Source organism: Chlorocebus sabaeus, chromosome X (assembly GCF_047675955.1).
Source record: "Chlorocebus sabaeus isolate Y175 chromosome X, mChlSab1.0.hap1, whole genome shotgun sequence".
In the NCBI taxonomy this organism is placed as follows: domain Eukaryota; kingdom Metazoa; phylum Chordata; class Mammalia; order Primates; family Cercopithecidae; genus Chlorocebus; species Chlorocebus sabaeus.
This window is the reverse complement of record NC_132933.1, coordinates 48,206,914-48,226,513: the sequence shown is the minus strand read 5'-3', so window position 1 is coordinate 48,226,513 and position 19,600 is coordinate 48,206,914. Positions and strand designations below refer to the sequence as shown.

The window sequence follows — 19,600 nt, the reverse complement described above, 5'->3', positions numbered from 1 at the left end:
GAATCAGAGACTGGTTTTCCACCACTTATTGGCTGTGTGACCTTGGGCAAAGTCATTTAACTTCTTTTGTTTCAGTGTCTTCACTTGTAAAATAATAAGAAAAGCATTCATCTCAGGACCACTTCTAGGCTGTGTAGAGGTCTCTTGGAAATAAGTGTTTTGTGGGGCTCCTGTCTATATAAACAATTTGAGTCACCTAAAACCAATATGTCAGCGTCATTCTAGTAGTCCAATTTCACAGGCTAATGTGATGGAAATACTGCAAGGCTAGTAGAAGCAAACAACTTGCCTGGCCACTCTGCTGGAATTAGGACCTGGCCATGGTGCCACAGGACAACCCTATAGGCACGAGTTCTGAAGCTCCTTGAAGAATCTGGTCTATCCCAAGCAGAAGGTGGCTGCAGAAGATTGGAAGATACCCCAAAGGCACAAGGCTGGAGCAGGGACTGTGCTTACTAATGTTTAAGCAGGATACAAGTCTATCTTATAGGGTCACTGGGAAGATTGAATGAAGTAATCTATGAGGAGCACTTAGGATATGTTGGTGATGATTACTGCTCACACTATTATTGTCAACAATGCTCACTGTGTCTTACGCCTCTTCTGATTTTCTTTCAGTGGATGGCTGCATTGATTGGTCAGTGGATCTCAAGACATACATGGCTTTGGCAGGTGAACCAGTCCGAGTGAAATGTGCCCTTTTCTACAGTTATATTCGTACCAACTATAGCACGGCTCAGAGCACTGGGCTCAGGCTTATGTGGTACAAAAACAAAGGTGATTTGGAAGAGCCCATCATCTTTTCAGAGGTCAGGATGAGTAAAGAGGAAGATTCAATATGGTTTCACTCAGCTGAGGCACAAGACAGTGGATTCTACACTTGTGTTTTAAGGTGAGTGTTGTGTGAAAACATTGTCCAATTACATGGCTGATAGTCTTTTGAGTGGGACTTGAGTACATATAGGTATGCCTCATGTTGTATAATGGATATGTTCTTGAAAGGTTGCAGTACATGTGGAGCTTCAGTAAATTCCAGTTCTAATTATCTGTCAGAACTACATAGCAAATTCCTATTAGATTTTCATAAAGTAGAATTCCCATTTACTGTGTGTGCTTATTTAATTTAGAACATTTTGTGACTCGGGCCGGGCGCAGTGGCTCACGCCTGTAATCCCAGCACTTTGGGAGTCCGAGGCGGGTGGATTACCTGAGGTCAGGAGTTTGAGACCAGCCTGACCAATATGGTGAAACCCTGTCTCTATTAAAAATACAAAAATTAGCTGAGCATGGTGGCGGGTGCCTGTTGTCCCAGCTACTCAGGAGGCTGAGGCAGGAGAATTGCTTGAACCCGGGAGGCAGAGGTTGCAGTGAGCCGAGATCGTGCCACTACACTCCAGCCTGGGCAACAGAGCGAGATTCTATCTCGAAAAATTTAAAAAAAAAAGAAAAATTTCTGACTCATTTCTTCCCTCACCCCACCCCTGCCCCAGGGTCTTATATTAACAATTAGTTTTACATACAGCTAGTTGACTCAATTATCTTGATATCTGGTCATGAAAATGATCTAAAATATCATTTTAGCCATGATCTTGCCTTTCTTGTTGATGAAAAATAGTTTCAAATGCTTCTGGGAGATTTCTCAGCAAATGTACTGCTGGTGAAATCCTTCATAGATTTTGCAATGCGAGTTTGAGTCCACTGTGTCTAAATAATCAACATGGAGCTCTGTAAATACACAGTCATCCTGAGTTTCTGGGTACTATAGTGGGAAGATATCACAGACACAATTCTTGCTTGCAAGAAGTTTACAGTAAAAAGCGTACGTTTTTCCCTTAGGGATTCTCCCTTCCCCCTCTACCCCAGTGATAGAATCTAGGTTCTAGCATCTAGCATCTCAAATAGAGACTGGATTAGGTATTTAAGTAGGTAGCTGAGATGACCTTTAAGCCACCTTTCCATTCTGCAATTTTGGGAGTCTTTGATCTTGCTCACCAGGGACCTGTACTCTACTATTTGATTTTAACTCCTTGGAAATGCAGACCTTTCCTATTTTTGTGTCCTGTGAACTTTGATGCCAAAGCTATGTCACTTCCTCATCAAAAGCACTTGGAAGCCCCTGGCGAAGCCTCATTGTTCAAAAGGCCGGGAGAACAAGGTGGTATATAAATAGAGAGCCTTCTGGATGCTCTAAGAATCACTTTTGTGTGCAGGGTAAAAAAGTGGAGTGACGGGGGAGCAAATGGTGAGTTTAGTCTGTTTGTGGTGGGCAAAATCTCCAGGATCTTGGAAGAACAGCAATCATTCTGATCACACCCTTAGTGTTAAGCAATATTTTCTCTTACTTGGGCAGCTCTTGGCAAAATTGAGAAGTAGATGTAATTCAGCTTTAGTGACTGACACTATATTCTCTAGAGTGCTGCTACTCTTTCCTTGCTTATCTCCTCTCTGCTTGTCTCATCTCCATCCCCCACTGTCATTAAAAACCCACCAATCAAAATTATCTCTTTTCTCCTCCCACTACACCATTTGCTTTTTGTTTGTTGTTTTCACAAATTTAAAGTTTTATTTGCAAAGCATCAGTCAACTATGTACAGGTGCTAAGCTTACAATGAATTATTAAACAAATTGTTGCTACTTCCCCAGGTCTGTTAATGTCTTCAGTCTTGTTACCTCCCCTCTTTTCCCTTCTCTGCTCTAAACCCATTCCCTTACTCCTAGCAATATTAACAACTTAGTATGTATCCCTACATGCATTTCCCCTACTGTTTTAATTATACAAACATACTGACATGGGTATTTTCTCCTCATTGTTTTACAAAATGAAAAGAGGGTTATAGATTTCTCTGCATTTTCTTTGCTTAGTAAAAATACATGGTATAAATTTCTCCAAGTCAATTGATAGAGAGCTTTTTTTTTTTAACTTTTATTTTAGGTTCAAGGGTATATGTGCAGGTTTGTTATACAGGTAAACTGCATGTCATGGGGATTTGGTGTACAGATTATTTTGTCACCCAGGTAGTAAGCATAGTACCTGATAGGTAGTTTTTTTATTCTCTCCCTCCTCCCCCTCTCCACCATCAAGGAGGCCACTGTGTCTGTTGTTTCCTTCTTTGTACCTATGTGTTCTCATTGTTTCACTCCAACTTATAAGTGAGAACATGCAATATTTGGCTTCCTATTCCTTATTTTACTAAGGATAATGGCCATCCACATTGCTACAGAGGGCATTCATATTTACAGCTGCATAGTATTCCATGGTGTATATATATGTACCACATTTTCTTTATCCTGTCTACCATTGATAGGCATTTAGGTTGATTCCATGCTTTTACTATTGTGAATAGAGCTTCAATGAATATATATGTACATGTGTCTTTATGGTAGACTGATTTATATTCCTTTGGGTATATACCTAATAATGGCATTGCTGGGTTGAAGGGTTAAATATATAATATTGTATGTTGCTTAATATTTTATGAAGCCACAGTTCAGTCAATCATTTCTGTATTGATGAGTATACACTGTTTCCAGTATTTTGTCCCTACAAAAGGTGCTGTAATAAAAATCCACTATTTGCTTTTCAATGAACTTTAAGAAGTCTTCGATTTACATAATTATGGCAAAGATAATGTAGAGCTCCTGTACACTTTATATCCAGCTTTCCCATTTTATTAACATCTTACATGACTGTAGTACCTTTGTTACAATTAATGAACCAATAGTAGTACATTATTATTAGCTAAAGTCCATATATTCTTCACATTTCTTCAGTTTTTCCTTAATGCCTCTTTTTCTATTTCAGTATCCCATCTCTGGTAGCACATTGTATTTGGTTGTCATGTCTCCTTAAGCTCTTCTTGGCTGCATCAGTTCCTCAGACTTTCCTCATTTTTGATTACCTTGACAGTTTGAGGTGTACTGGTCAGATAATTTGTAGAATGGTCCTCAACTGGGATTTATCTGGATATTTTTCTCATGGTTAGACTGGGGTAATATGTTTTGAGGAGGAAGATTACAAAGGTAAAATACCATCCTCATCACGTTGTATCAAGGGTATAAAGTATCAATATGACTCATAACTGTTGATGTTGACTTTGATCACCTGGCTTGAGGTAGTGTTTATAATTTTTCTCTGTAAACTTATTCTTTCTTTTTCTTCCTTTCCATACTGTAGTCTTTGGAAGAAAGTTATTATTCACAGTCCACACTTAAGAAGAAATATCTACATAAATTATTTCAAATTCTTCTGCATGGAAATTTGTCTCTCCCCTTCCCAACTTATTTATGCGTTCCATCATTTATTTATATCAGTATGGACTCATTAATATTTATATTATACACCGACTTGTAATGCAATTCTACTTAATTTTCTCGCTCAAATTCTTCCACCTTTGCCCACAGGAAGCTCTTTCAGTTGGCTCATTTGTCCCTTTGATATAACTCTATCATCATGGAGTGGTGGTTGTATTTTTTATTTTTTATTTTTTTGGCATTTCCTTACATTGTAGAAAGATGCTCCAGGTTTATCTTATATATTTTGTGCCCCAGTTCTAGAATTAGCCATTTTTTCCAAGGAGTCCTGTTTTTCTAATGAATAATTGCATTAGAAACCTAGATTTGGTTGCTAGGTATGCTCATTGCTACTGGGGTGTTGTTGCTTCTGAGTCCTCTCAGCTGACAGTCTATTTGCTTTTAAACAAAGCCATAGATTGTGAAGGAGTACTTTAGGGATAGTGGAACTTCCCAAGGTCCCTGAAGTCCTTTCCTATAGGTGACCCTCTCTTTAAAGTACATTTCAGATTTGCCATTTTTACGTGTATTTTGGATACCATCTGAGTCAGAGGTTCTCAACTCATATCTAGACCAATAGAAGATAAAAGAATTCCACTAAGATTCAAATATAACTGGTGACTTTTTAACTTTTGTGCAGCAAGCCTTAGGGAGCTATTGGGACTGATAGAGATAGGTGGAACTGTTGAATATAATCTCCCATGTGTGCCTTAGTAAGGAAAAAAATATTTGGAAATCACTATTCTAACAGAATCAACCAGTCTTTTGTCAACTCAGAGATACATAAATCTATTCCAGGTATATAAGTGAAATAGCATCTGTCTGTAAATAATGAACCTGTTTTTCATATCTAGTAGTGGCCACTGACTTCTACTATGTGCCAGGTGAGAAATTCAGTCCATATAGGTGATTTTATGCAATTGCCAAGAGTGACATTTATAGTGAAAAGGGCTCTTAATTTGACAATGTCAGTATTCACCTAAAATCTCCAGTTTGATACCACTTGAAGGTAATCAAGGATGACTTTTCTATGTTTTATTGATCTCATTAAAAGTTACTCTACTGATGTCATTGTGATTAAAAGTGAAGATATGAAATATTTAGTAATATTCTCCACCCATTTGAATGACAGCAAGAAAAATTTACTGTTTGTGACCTTTCAGTAGCCAATTGGCTACTGAATAATTTTTAAATTTTTCTTTGGCCAGTCTCAAGAGTGATTAGTTGAATTTCCCAGCATAATAATGGTCTGGTAATATGAGAATAGTAGAGGATTAAGTCATATTTTGAGAGACAATGCCAATCCAAGAATTACACCAGTATTTGCAATGGAAGCATGAATTAATAGGATAAAAATGATGAGGGTAATCTTATTTGACAAAATCTCACATATCATTTTCTCAACAACTTGGAACAAGGGGTGACTTAAGCTGTGAATGAAGATAGATATAGTCATATAATCCTGCATTGAATTCACAGATATTGAAAAGAACAATTGGCTGGGTGTGGTGGCTTGTGCCTGTAATCCCAGCACTTTGGGAGGCCGAGGCAGGTGGATCACATGAGGCCAGGAGTTCAAGCCCAGCCTGCCAATATGGTGAAACCCGGTCTCTACTAAAAATACAGAATTTCGCCGGGCATGGTGGTGCACATCTGTAATCCCAGCTACTCGAGAGGCGGAGGTACGAGAATTGCTTGAACCAGGAGGCAGAGGTTGTAGTAAGCTGAGATTGTGCTACTGCACTCCAGCCTGGGTGACAGAGTGAGACTCCATTTCACACACACACACACACACACACACACACACACACACACACACAATTAAATATAATTGAATACCTGTAAAAACCTAACATTTAGGGATAATTATGACTGAGTGCAGGGAATCAGTTAGAGGTTCAAAATTATTATGACCATTTACCTCTGCAACAAGGTAAACAGAACAAGGAGCTCCCTTATAAAACGGGAAGCATTATCCAAATATTTTTGGTCTCTAGTAGTCATTGAAAGAAGTGAGGTTCTCAAAATCTGAATGCCTCACAACATCTTTCTGAACAGTTCCTTAGTATATATCTAGCCAGGAGCACAATTGCTGTGATTTCAAATGTGAATAATCAATTCACGTTTGAATGATTATTACTCCAGCAAAACAACATCAGAAGAAAAGTTAAGGGAGTGAATACATTTGAAACGAAAAGTATAGCATGTTGCTAATTTTTGAATCTATATGGTGGGTACATGAGGATTCATCATATTGCCGTGTGTATTTTTTTGATTATGTTTGAAATAGTCCATAACAAAAAAAAATAAAAAGAAATAAATGTAAGTATACAGTAATTTTACCTGATTTTATTGTCACTTAAATGATCCTGGCCTATAAATACCTAGGCATCATATATAAGCAAGTATTTTTATTTCAGTCAATAAACATTCATTGAATACATATCATGGGACTCACTTTATGACATATTGCAAGAAGACCTGTGTCTTTAGAAAAGAAAGTGATGCTCTAGTCTACATCAGACACAAAGAAATAGCTCTTAGCACCTTCCAGTCTCCTACCCTACTTCCCATTGCGGTTACCAAGAGATTTTCAAGGGCAGTGAACATATCTCATAATTCAATTCCAACTTAACTATTGATCCGAGAAAAGTTAAGTGTCAACAATTCGGTTGCCCAGGTAGCAATTTCCAGGACAGCAGATAGTTTCTTGTCAGAAAAATGAAAGCCTGGATCTTATAGAATTAATTGACCTCAGAAAAGATCAAGATAGTACAGCAGGATCTTGAGACAGCAGGAATTTCATTCCTGAAATGAAATGTCATTAGTTATTTTTCTACCTCCTTTTGGTTATAAGCAGGGGTCTCTGATTCCATTATTTTTCATGGCAATTTGATAACCTACTTGTTAATAAAATTATATAAATAAATTTTAAAATAGCAAAGAAGTAACCGTTTTACTTTATTTTCATTTCATTAGCATTAAATTGGATGTTTTAATGTTTAGAAATATAACCATACTGTTGTACATTAACTATGCAATTTCAACTTCATTCAGTTTATTTACTGGAAGGAAGCAGATGTTTACAGTTTAGTCAACAGGAGTACCTGCTTTGTAAGAATTAATAGGTTATATTTGATAACCACAAAAGAAGAATTGTTCTCAAAGTCACTGATGAGTTGGCTAACACTGGTATTTATATATACTTTTTAGTTTCATCCCTTGTATCATTGCACAATCTTAAGTGACTTTGTTTTATGGCTGTTTTGCTCAGAATCAAGGTTTTAACCTAATGCAGGGTTGCAAACTCAAAATCTTTTCAGAGGTCAAGAAGGTAATGTGATGAGTGTGGCAGGCCACCTGAAACATTTTGGAGTGTTGGAAGTTGCAGCAATCCCCTCCATAATCTCATTTCATGCATTCTACTCTATCGCCACTACCTCCTATTTTTCTAGCTCATTTTTTATATACCTTACCTCTAATAATCTATTGATTCCACCCAGACCTCCTTCTCATTGATCTCACATGTTTTTCACTGTACCTTGTTCTCTTCCCATCTAGCATAGTTCCAATTCAGTGGATCAATCATTATAATCACTCCCATATACACCCTCTTGCTTCTCTTGACCCTTTCTCCCTTCATCTTACTCGCTTGTGGAAACCATAACACTGTTTAAACCTAACTGTCCATCTATACTATGCCTGCATCCTTGCAGCTAAACTTGGCTGAAGGAAAATATATAATAACATTGACTGGTTTCACCTTAAATTCATTGTCAGGGACCTCGAATTAACCTTTAATGCTACCAGGTAGTTTTATTTTATATTAGACCATTCAGTCTCCCATCTGTCTAGATGACTATTTTATATCATCTCCACTCCTTAGGTCTTCAATATCTCCTCCCCCTTGCTTCCAGTTTCACAGAGAAAAAAAAATGATGTAGTCAGGAAAATCTGCCACTAGATCTGCCCACCTACTGGCATCTGTACCTACATATTCTGCCTTCCAGCCTGTTACCACAGGTGAATTGGCCTTGCTTCTATGTAAGGCAAGTCACTTCATGTGTACACCAGATTCTATCCCTATTTGCTTACCCAAGAACATCACCTGAGCAATTCTCCCTCTCTCCCCCATATCATGAAATTTTCTATTTCTACTGGATCATTTCCATCAGCATATATATAGATCAATATTTATGCCATCTAAAAAAAAATCCTCTCAACTCCACTTCCCTGACAGCCACTATTCTCAGTTTCTTGCTCCCATTTGGAAAAAACTACTTTAAAGAATTATCTGGTAATGATGTCATGGTTGTTTACATATGTCCAAACCCTTCAACCTGTACCCATTAAATATGTGCAGTTCTTTGTGTATCAATTATATCTCAATAAAACTATTTATAAAAAAAGAGTTCTCTGCATTCAGTTTTGAGTTCTTCACCACTCATTCTCTAGTAAACCTATTCCAATCAAAACTTTACCTTCACCGCTCTTCCAAACCTGCTCTTATAAAAGTCTCTGATGACCACAACAATGCCAAATCCAATGGGCAGGTCAATTTTCAGTTCTCCTATTGACCTGTAATGTCATGTGGCATAGTTGATCACTCCCTTCTTTTTGATAAAATATTCTTTACTTGACTTCCAGAGAACAGTACTCTCTTGGCTTTCCTCATACTCTATCAGTTACTATTTCATAAGTTCTTTTCCTGACTCCTCATGTTCTTTCTGACCCCTTAATGTTAGAGGGCACTAAGGATATAGGCCCAATGTTGCCAGTTTTTCTGATGTTTTGAAATCTGAATAATTGTGTGAAATTTCTCAATGTTTAAATTTATGGGACTCTCCTGTCCAAAAAAGCCCATACTCAGATTCAACCATTCAACTCAGTTCTCACACTCTAAACTAATAGGTTCTGACTCCAACATTAACCTAGAGAGTGATGGTATAGTCATCTTAAAGTAGGGCTGCAGCAGGTTTTATCTGTATTGAAGTGAAGCAGGAAAATCAACACTCCAATGGCAAGACAGATTAAAGGAAACCCGCCACTCTCCCTAGAGTACATTTGAGCATTCAGTAGTAGAGTCATATGGTGTCCCTTTATGTGGCAACAGGCTCAATTCCAGCTTAATCCCTTGTGTGGCTATTGGAGTATCTAAAAAAATGCACCTATCAGTATAGGGGTCCTTATTGCTAGCTACAGTGTACTGAAATAGGTATTCTATCAAGAAGATTCTATTGCTATAAAGTGGTGCTTCTCCTCTACCTTCCTTCCTGTCAATGATGAAACAACAACTCTTTAAAAGGGCAGAGGACTGAAGATGTGCAATAACTCTAGTCCCAGGCATGAAAAGTAACTTCAGTGAAAATATCCATTCAATGCTTATATGGACTAATATTGTGCCTTTCACTGTGGTGAACCCAAGAGAAAATTATGACACAGCATCTGCCTTTAAGCAGTTACTAAAGGAGGAATTACTGAGAGTTACTGAACTAGCTAGGACTCTTCTACACCTAACACTGTGGTGCAATCTTCTATATCACTATTAATACTACTACTGTGTCCTATTAGGATTATGGTCTCTGGAGCTGAACTGATTGGAGTCAAATCCCAGTTTTATTACTTACTAATTGTGTGACCTTGAGCAATTTATATGACTACTCAGGTTCAACCAGGGGACTCACAGTTTGCAAACTCTGAACTATTGGTTCTGACTCCAGCATTAACCTAGGGAGTGATGGTATATTATGGCTGTGTGACCTGTGCCTTGCTTTTCCTCACATGGAAAATAAAGACCCATTTGGTTATTCAACTTAAAATATTTTGAACACTTGCATTAGGTGTTGAGTAAATGCATTGAAGGAGAGATTAAAGTAATGGAGCTTCCATTCTAGAGTTGGGAAAACATACAAATAACTAATGCAATCACAAGACTACACTGGGTAATCATAATTCTACACTGGTGAGAATGAAGAAGGGTCATGTTAGAGGAGTGACTGACGGAGAGGCCACTTTCAGTTAGGTGGTCAAGAAGGGCTTCACAGAGAAAGTGACATACAAACTGAGACCTGAATGACAAGAAGGAGCCAGTCTTGTGAAAATCTTGGGGCAGAGTATTCCAGTCAAGGTGAATACCATGTGTAAAGGTAATGAAATGGGAACAGGCTTGTTATATTCAAGAAAGCTAAAGAAAGGGCTGGGCGCAGTGGCTCATGCCTGTAATCCCAGTGCTTTGGGAGGCTGAGACAGGCAGATTACCCGAGGTCAGAAGTTCGAGACCAGCCTGGCCAACGTGGTGAAACCCCTGTCTCTACTAAAACTATAAAAATTAGCTGGGCCTGGTAGTGCACACCTACAATCCCAGCTACTTGGGAAGCTGAGGCAAGAGAATCGCTGGAACCTGGGAGGTGGAGGTTGCAGTGAGTTGAGATTGTGCCACTGTACTCCAGCCTAGGCAACAGAGCGAGGCTCCGTCAAAAAAAAAAAAAAAAAAAAAAAAAAAAAAAAAAAAAAAAAAAAATGCTAAAGAAGGGCATTTTGGTTGGAGTGTGGTGAGCTGGAGAATAATGCTACTAGATAAGGCTGGAAAAGCAGGCAGAGAACAGAGGACAGATGCTGTTGCATATTATGGACCAGAATAAAAAGTTAATTTTTAAATTAGTAGTCAGAGATAAAATTAGTATTTATTTTTGTTAAACTGGAGAGTAACATGATCCAATTTCCATTTTAAAAATGATTACTTTGGTTGCCTGGTAAGAATGGACTACAAGGGGGACAAGCAAGAAGACCAAGTTGAGAAGCAATTGTATTAGTTGAGGAGAGATGTGATGGTAGCTTGGATTGTGGTGGTAGCTATAAAAATAGGGAGACATGAATGAATCCCAGATATGTATTGAAGGATGAGCTGATAGGACATACTGATGTCCTGGATGTGAGAAAAAGCTCAATAAAGGATGACTCCTGTTGCTTTTGACTGAAGCAACTGGGTGAATCATGGTGCTATTAATTGAGAGAGAAGACTTGGAGATGAACAAAGATCATAGTACCTACGTCAGAGAATGCTGATGAGCACTTAGCACCAATACTGACATAGAGTAAGCACTCCATACATTATCTCTTATTTCTACTTTTGCTACCACCGCCACTGCTACTACTAGCTATAATTTTTTAGCTTTTATTATGTGAAAGCATTGTACTAATCCTTAGAATAACTCATGAGGTAGGTCATATTATTGAAGATGATAAAACTGATACTTATAGAAGTAAAGAACTTGCCCAAGGACACATGGGTAATAAATGATGGAGCTGGGATTTGGACAGGTTTGACTCCAGAGCTCATACACATTATCAGTTTTCTCTACTGTCTTCTCAATTATTATCTGTTTTCACTGTTTTTTATAGTAATCTGTATTTGTATATTACAATAAATGAGATATGGTTATTTACATTAATTCTTGCCTATAAAATGTTCTGTGGTTCTGTGTGTTTTTAGTTTCATCAGTGAACATTATTGTCTGGTGATGAGGATAGAATTTTATTAATTAAAGATGGATAACAGAGGGCAATGAAATAGAGATTCAAAGTTCATGAAAAATGATGATTAAGTTAAAGCAAGAATTTTCAGAGAACCAGACTTCTTGTTTTACCAAGTTTAAAATCCTTTGTGATCACTTTTCAGTTTACATATACAGAAGTGCTTAAAAGTTGTTTTCCACCAAAGAATAGAGATGAATTTTGAAGCACATATATCCTTAAATGGCTCTTTTTGTCTGTTTACTCTGACTTCAAAACCTCTAATATATAAGACTCATGATGAATCAATTAGAGAAACATATACATCAGTATATGACAAAGTGCTAGAATGAATATAATCAGGTGTCATAAATGTATGGTTATCTTTTCCAAAAACTCATTGCATGACACTACTTCCCTCTATTTACCTTAAAGTTGAACATGTTCATTTGGGTTGAAACATACGTGTGCATGTGTCTTTATAGCAGCATGATTTATAATCCTTTGGGTATATACCCAGTAATGGGATGGCTGGGTCATATGGTACATCTAGTTCTAGATCCTTGAGGAATCGCCATACTGTTTTCCATAATGGTTGAACTAGTTTACAATCCCACCAACAGTGTAAAAGTGTTCCTATTTCTCCACATCCTCTCCAGCATCTGTTGTTTCCTGACTTTTTAATGATCGCCATTCTAACTGGTGTGAGATGGTATCTCATTGTGGTTTTGATTTGCATTTCTCTGATGGCCAGTGATGATGAGCATTTTTTCGTGTGTCTGTTGGCTGCATAAATGTCCTCTTTTGAGAAATGTCTATTCATATCCTTTGCCCACTTTTTGATGGGGTTGTTTTTTTCTTGTAAATTTGTTTGAGTTCTTTGTAGGTTCTAGATATTAGCCCTTTGTCTGATTGACAGACTGGATTAAGAAAATGTGGCACATATACACCATGGAATACTATGCAGCCATAAAAAAGGATGAGTTTGTGTCCTTTGTAGGGACATGGATGCAGCTGGAAACCATCATTCTCAGCAAACTATCGCAAGAACAGAAAACCAAACACCGCATGTTCTCACTCATAGGTGGGAACTGAACAATGAGATCACTTGGACTTGGGAAGGGGAACATCACACACTGGGGCCTATCATGGGGAGGGGGCAGGGGGGAGGGATTGCATTGGGAGTTATACCTGATGTAAATGACGAGTTGATGGGTGCTGACGAGTTGATGGGTGCAGCACACCAACATGGCACAAGTATACATATGTAACAAACCTGCATGTTATGCACATGTACCCTAGAACTTAAAGTATAATAAATAAAAAAAAAAGTTGAAAATGTTCACAGTAGAACACAAATGAGATCTCGTTCCTTCCTAACTACAGTTTTGTTTTGTTTTTGTTTGTTTTTAATAAAAGTGATGTTTTTCAGCCAATATCCTTTTAGCTCTTAGGTATTTATTATTCATTAAACAAATATTTATTGAGTACCTCCTGTGCAGAGGGTACTAAAAAAAGCAAAAGTGAATGATAGGGCTCCAGACTTATAACAAGTCAAAAGGGGAGTTAGGATATGTATACATATCACAATCAAACAAGCATAACTCCCATGTGACTCATCATTAAATTGTATCCTAGAAAACATAGTCTAGCAACTAAACATATTTTTTAAAGTCTGAGGATAGATTTACTGTAGTCTCTTAAAAAATATCAAAGATAAGCCCATGTGTAACTCGCAGCAACAAAAATCATCTTTTCACATCACTGTCACTCCTAGTATTTCTTGTATATTTCAGCTGCCCAGAAACCTCTCTCATTGCTCCTCTCATTACCTGCTAAAAAACTCTTCCTGGAATGCATCCCCTACAAGTTTCTTCTCTTTTTGTCCTTTCTCATCCTCTAGCACTGTTTTCCTTTCGGGAAGCTCTTTTTTTTGCCCTTTCCAATGTAATTTAATTAAACTAGCAGTGCTCCTTGCAATTCTTCAGCTCTTTCTGCCCATTACTCCTATTCTGCACAATAAAATCTCAGGAACTAACCTGCCATACCAAGGATCTTGTAAAAGTTGTTGCATTTAAAAAGACTAATGCAGTGAAAAAGAGAATTATGTTTAGAAGGCAAGAAGAAGGGAAAAGCTGCAAACACTAACTTGATGGCTTTTATTCCATCATACATGAGGGAAAGTGATATGTGCTATAGGAAAGATGAAGTAATAGTACAGTAAGTAGGAAAAATAGCTTTTGTCTTATAGAATCGGGCTTATTTGAGATGACTCTTGAGGATCTAAACAGGTGGTGATAGTAGAGGTCTTCCCAGGCAGATAAAACAATGTCCCAGGGCAAGGAGGTAGTAAAACATGGGCCATACACAGGGAAAAACAGGGAGGTAAATTTGGTCAGAACCTGGATTTACTGAGGTGTTTTTTTCCTGAGTATGAACCTAACAATACTTGCTTTATGAAGGTTTCAGATGTTTTTGAAACATGGTATTTTAGACATTGACCAATTCTTAGAAAAAAAGCTGAAAGACTCAACTAATGAGCACCTTAACTTGCAGTCAGGTAATAAGGCATGTTTTGCAGATGATGTTTCCACAGAGAAAATGTATATTTAAAGGAGGCAAATTCCCTTCTATGACCTGACCCTCATTAAAGAAAGGCAATGCTGCTGACTAAAGCATTGTTAGTCTTAGCATGTACTCCAACCAGTTTTCTCACAGGTGTTGATAAATTCACATGGAACCATCCCCACTCTCTCACCACAGTGAAGAGTGATTCAACTTGGTAAGATGGCTCATTAATATTTGTTGGGTATAGTCTGTATCTATAAATGTGAGACAGAGAAAAGCTAAGTGAGAGGGGTAATGTATTTTTCCACCTTGGGGCCTTGATCACATTCAAGCAAGACCCAAGCCAATACTAATCTACACACTCATTTCCAGACCAGATCTCGCTCTTCAACACTAAGGCAATATACACTTACCTGAGTATAGAGATATGGTATATACACTTTTAATTTTTTGGTCCTGTTACCCTGATCCTCTGTCAGTGCCTTCCCTTTACTTCCTACAAGGAAAGTGGCTTGACCATATTTCATATTTACATTATTCTCTTTTACTCTTGAGCAAGAGATCTCTCTCTCTCCTCCTTTTAAGCTCAGTCTAAAGATTGCCACTTAAGCACCATACACACTGTCCACACACAGAGGAGGCTTTCCATACATGCTGATTATTGACTTACTGGCTGAAACCCTCAGATCAGTAGGGTCTGGAAGTTTTAAATTTGCTCACATGAATCATTTTTTAGTATATTGTTTTACCAATAGAAATAGATGACAGGAAGGCAATTTTGCGAGGTGACAGTCCAAATAATAATATTGAGAATGCCAGTATTTTACAGCAGGGTACAAAGTCACAGAAAATTCTGATTTTTAAGCATTTAGGGAAGTTTCTATATTAGGTAATGTCACTATATACACACTCTGCTCAACTTTTGACTTTGATTTCACATGACATGAAACAAAGATAAAAAAATTCACTGCTGTTTCTAAATAAAATATAGTTTAATTTTACTTTCCATTATTTTAGAGACAGGTATAGCCAAGTTTGACTTACTGGCACATGGATGGGTGATCAGAAAAAAGAGGTCAATGAAAGCTTCCCTGGTTTTTGCCTTTCACCACTTTGCTTGTTGTTATCTCAAATGGCAAGCCCAGAGAGGACCATTATAGCTTTTCTAGAGGTAAAACTCACTATTTTTGACCAAGTCATTGGTCCCCATGAAATATCCATCCCCTTCTCTCACCCATCAGAGCTGGGTCTTTCTCCCAGCAGCATTGTTTTTTAAAGCTGTCTTCCTCTGTAATTGCCCATCTCACTAAGCATGCTTGCCCAAGGGCTCAAAGGTCAGGTGAGATTGCTTCTGCTGGGTTTGTAGAGGATATTCAGTGATGGAAGTAGAAATAATTTTTATGTATTAAAACCTTTCCTCTGGACTTACAGAGAAAAAAACTTTAATATGCATAACACAGGAAATCATGAAAATGTTAATATCTTTCCATAATCCTACCAAATATAAAACCCAAATCCAAGCAAACTGATTCAATGTTTTGCTGAAAAAAATAGTTATGAAAACAGTTTGTAGGACCAGAGAGATAAGTGTCTGGTCTCCTTCCTGGAATTATTCACCTTCCTTTCTAGTGCCCCCTCCTAGGGTCCCACCGCTCTCCCGTTTGATTTTCTTTCAGTTGGGCCCTATCCCAATCATGTTTTTTATGCAGCTTGATGATCCTTTCCTCCCTCTCCTCCAGTCTCCACCCCATCCCCGAAGTTATTCCTAAAGGTACCACTGTCCCACCTCCACCCCAACCTTCTGTCCTTACCCTCAGGTGCCTTGTCTAACAGACACAAAGGCAGGAAACTCCTTGGGTTCCTACACAGTGTCTGCTCTCCTTTTCCCTTCTGTTCCAGAGGAAGAAGTGGCCTTTCCAAACCCATCCACCCAGTAAATTAACTTCTTTGTATTGTTTTGTATTTCTGTGAACATTGCATTATTTTACTTTCACAAAACACAAGAATATAAATAAGTAAAGGCCCTCTATCTCATGCCCCCTACTCTACCTCACTCCACCCTATGCCCTAACGTCCCACTGCCTACCATCATTTGACCCCTGAGCCTACCCTCCCTAGGTAACTCGTAACGATTTTGCCCTCTAGTGGACATCTGGCAATATCTGGAGAGATTTTTCATTGTCACAATTTGGGTGGGGTGGGAAGATGGGCACTACTGGATCCAGTTAGTTGAGGCTAGGGATTTTGCTAAACAACCTATAATGCACAGGATGGCCCCCAGAAATAAAAAAGCATATGGTCCTAAATGTCAAGAGTGCCAATGTTGGGAAACTCTGCCCTAGAAGGATATAAACAAGCCTAAGAACATTTTTGACAAGTACAAACTCTTTAATAACTAGTTAGGGAACTGGCCCCAAATCCTGAATGACTGTCATAGATTCAACAGGAAACAACCTAATGTCACATCTCACTGCTGCAGAGATGTCCCAGGGCCATGACAGTTTCTTAGTCACTAGGTCCACAGGCCCCAGGTGATGTCCAAGTCTCCTCCATTTGTGTCTCAGTCTGGTTCAGGTCTAACTCCTCTCCATCCTTCCACCTGTGAGCTAAAACGTACATGTACCCCTGATCAACACAGCTTACAGTCATCAAAGGGATAGAAGGAGACCAACCTGCCACCCACCTTTTGAACCCACCCACTCTTATCCTCCCCCATCTTACCCCTCCCTCTGAAAGTTGATTTCCCACTGGGTTATGTTTCTGTTATGTTTTACATTTCTAAATTCACTAAGAGCTTTGTAGCTAGAGTTCCCTCCTACATTTATCATGGTGGTGGATTGGAAGATAAATTACCTCAGGATGATGGCACCATGCTTTCGCCCATGGTCTAAACCAGGAAACCCTCTGAGTGCTATCAGTTGCTGACTCACCTCCTTGGCAGTGGCAGGAGTTCTCTGTTCAAATCTGACTGTCCCTGGTTCTGCTCACTGGGGATTGAAGAGGATTCTCCTGTCATGAGGGCTGTAGAGTCATAGCAGTCCTCGCCTGGAGCTGGTGCTGGCATCCTCTGTATGTAGCCCTGAAGTATTCCCTCAGGAGTAGCAAAGCACTGCCATGTCGATTTGAGTCAACCATAAACCTGAGGTTAACCCCAGGCCTGTTTTGATTGTTTATCATGATATAACTCACTCAGAACATGAATTTACTTTCTATCCAGTTCATTCCCAGAGACTCCTGGAATGCAGGAATCTCCACAACTCAGCATACCCTGATGCAACTCCCCAGCTGGTTTGAACATATTATTTGATGGTCTCTTATTTGCAACTGCTCTCCTGGTACCAATTTCTGACATAAAAATAATCTGATGGGCCGGGCGCGGTGGCTCACGCCTATAATCCTAGCACTTTGGGAGACCGAGGCGGGCGGATCACGAGGTCAGGAGATCGAGACCATCCTGGCTAACACAGTGAAACCCCGTCTTTACTAAAAATACAAAAAAAATTAGCTGGGCGTAGTGGTGGGCGCTTGTAGTCCCAGCTACTCGGGAGGCTGAGGCAGGAGAATGGCGTGAATCTGGGAGGCGGAACTTGCAGTGAGCTGAGATTGCGCCACTGCACTCCAGTCTGGGCGGCAGAGCGAGACTCCGTCTCAAATCATCATCATCATCATCATCATCATCATCATCATCTGATGGGGAGGTGCCAAGATGACTGAATAGGAACAGCTCTGGTCTATAGCTTCCAGAGAGAACAATGAAGAAGGCAGGTGATTTCTGCATTTCTAACTGAGGTACCCAGTTCATCTCAATGGGACTGGTTAGGCAGTGGGTCCAACCCATGGGGGGCGAGCAGAAGCAGGGTGAGGCATCACTTCACCCAGGAAGTGCAAGAGGCCAGAGATCTCACTGCCCAAGCCAAGGGAAGCTGTGAGGGACAGTGCTACCCAGCTGGGTTACTCTGCTTTTCCCACAGTTTTTGTAATCTGCAGATTAGGAGATTTCCCTTGTGTGCCTACACCACCAGGGCCCTGGGTTTCGAGCACAAATCTGGGCAGCTGTTTGAGCAGACACTGAGCTAGCTGCAGGAGTATTTTTTTCAAACCCCAGTGGCACCTGGAACCCAAGCAAGACAGAATCGCTCACTCCCCTGGAAAAGGGGCTGAAGCCAGGAGCCAAGTGGTCTCGCTCAGCAGGTCCCACTCCCATGGAGCCCAGCAAGCTAAGAACCACTGACTTGAGATTCTCACTGCCAGCACAGCAGTCTGAAGTCAACCTGGGATGGTCAAGTTTGGTTGGGGGAGGGGTGTCTGCCATTACTGAGGCATTAGTAGGCAGTTTTCCCCTGACAGTGCTAATGAGGCTGGGATGTATGGACTGGGCTAATTCACCACAGTGTGGCAAAGCGACTGTGGACAGGTTGCTCCTCTAGATTCCTCCTCACTGGGCAGGGCATCTCTGAAGGAAAAGTAAAAGCCCCTGTCAGGGACTTAAAGATAAAACCCCCATCTCCCTGGGACAGAGCACCCGGAGGAAAGGGTGGCTGTGAGTGCAGCTTCAGCAGACTTAATCGTTCCTGCCTGCTGGATCTGAAGAGAGCAAATGATCCTGACAAGAGGGACTCTCCCAGCACAGCACACTAGCTCTGCTAAGGAACAGACTGCATCTTCAAGTGGGTCCTGGACCCCCATGCCTTATGACTGGGAGAAACCTCCTAACAATGGTTGACAGACAGGTCATACAGGAGAGCTCCAGCTGGCATCAGGCTGGTACCCTTCTGGGATGAAGCCTCCAGAGGAAGGAGCAGGCAGCAATTTTTGCTGTTCTGCAGCCTCCACTGGTGATACCCAGGTGAAAAGGGTCTGGAGTGGACCTCCAGCAAACTGCAGCAGACCTACAGAAGAGGGACCTGACTGTTAGAAGAAAAACAAACGAACAGAAACCAACAACATCAACATCAGCATCAAGGAGCCCCACACAAACACCCCATCCAAAGGTTATCAACCCCCCAAATTAAACATGCATAAATCCATGGAGATGAGGAAAAATCAGCGCAAAAATGCTGAAAATTCCAAAAGCCAGAATGCCTCTTCTCCAAGTGATTGCAACTCCTCTCCAGCAAGGGCACAAAACTGGATGGACAATGAGACTGACAAATTGACAGAAGTAGGCTTCACAAGGTGGGTAATAACAAACTCCTCTGAGCAAAAGGAGCATGTTCTAACCCAATGCAAA

The 19,600-nt window shown here is 39.8% G+C and overlaps 1 protein-coding gene across 1 annotated transcript in view; it reads left to right on the top strand.

The window, feature by feature from the left end:
• IL1RAPL2 (interleukin 1 receptor accessory protein like 2) overlaps nt 1-19,600 on the top strand; it is a 1,280,701-nt gene that overhangs the window by 662,954 nt on the left and 598,147 nt on the right. Inside the window, exon 3 of the mRNA XM_073013177.1 lies at nt 619-892. Within this exon, the coding sequence (XP_072869278.1) occupies nt 619-892 (274 nt within the window). The remainder of the gene's footprint in view (nt 1-618; nt 893-19,600) is intronic.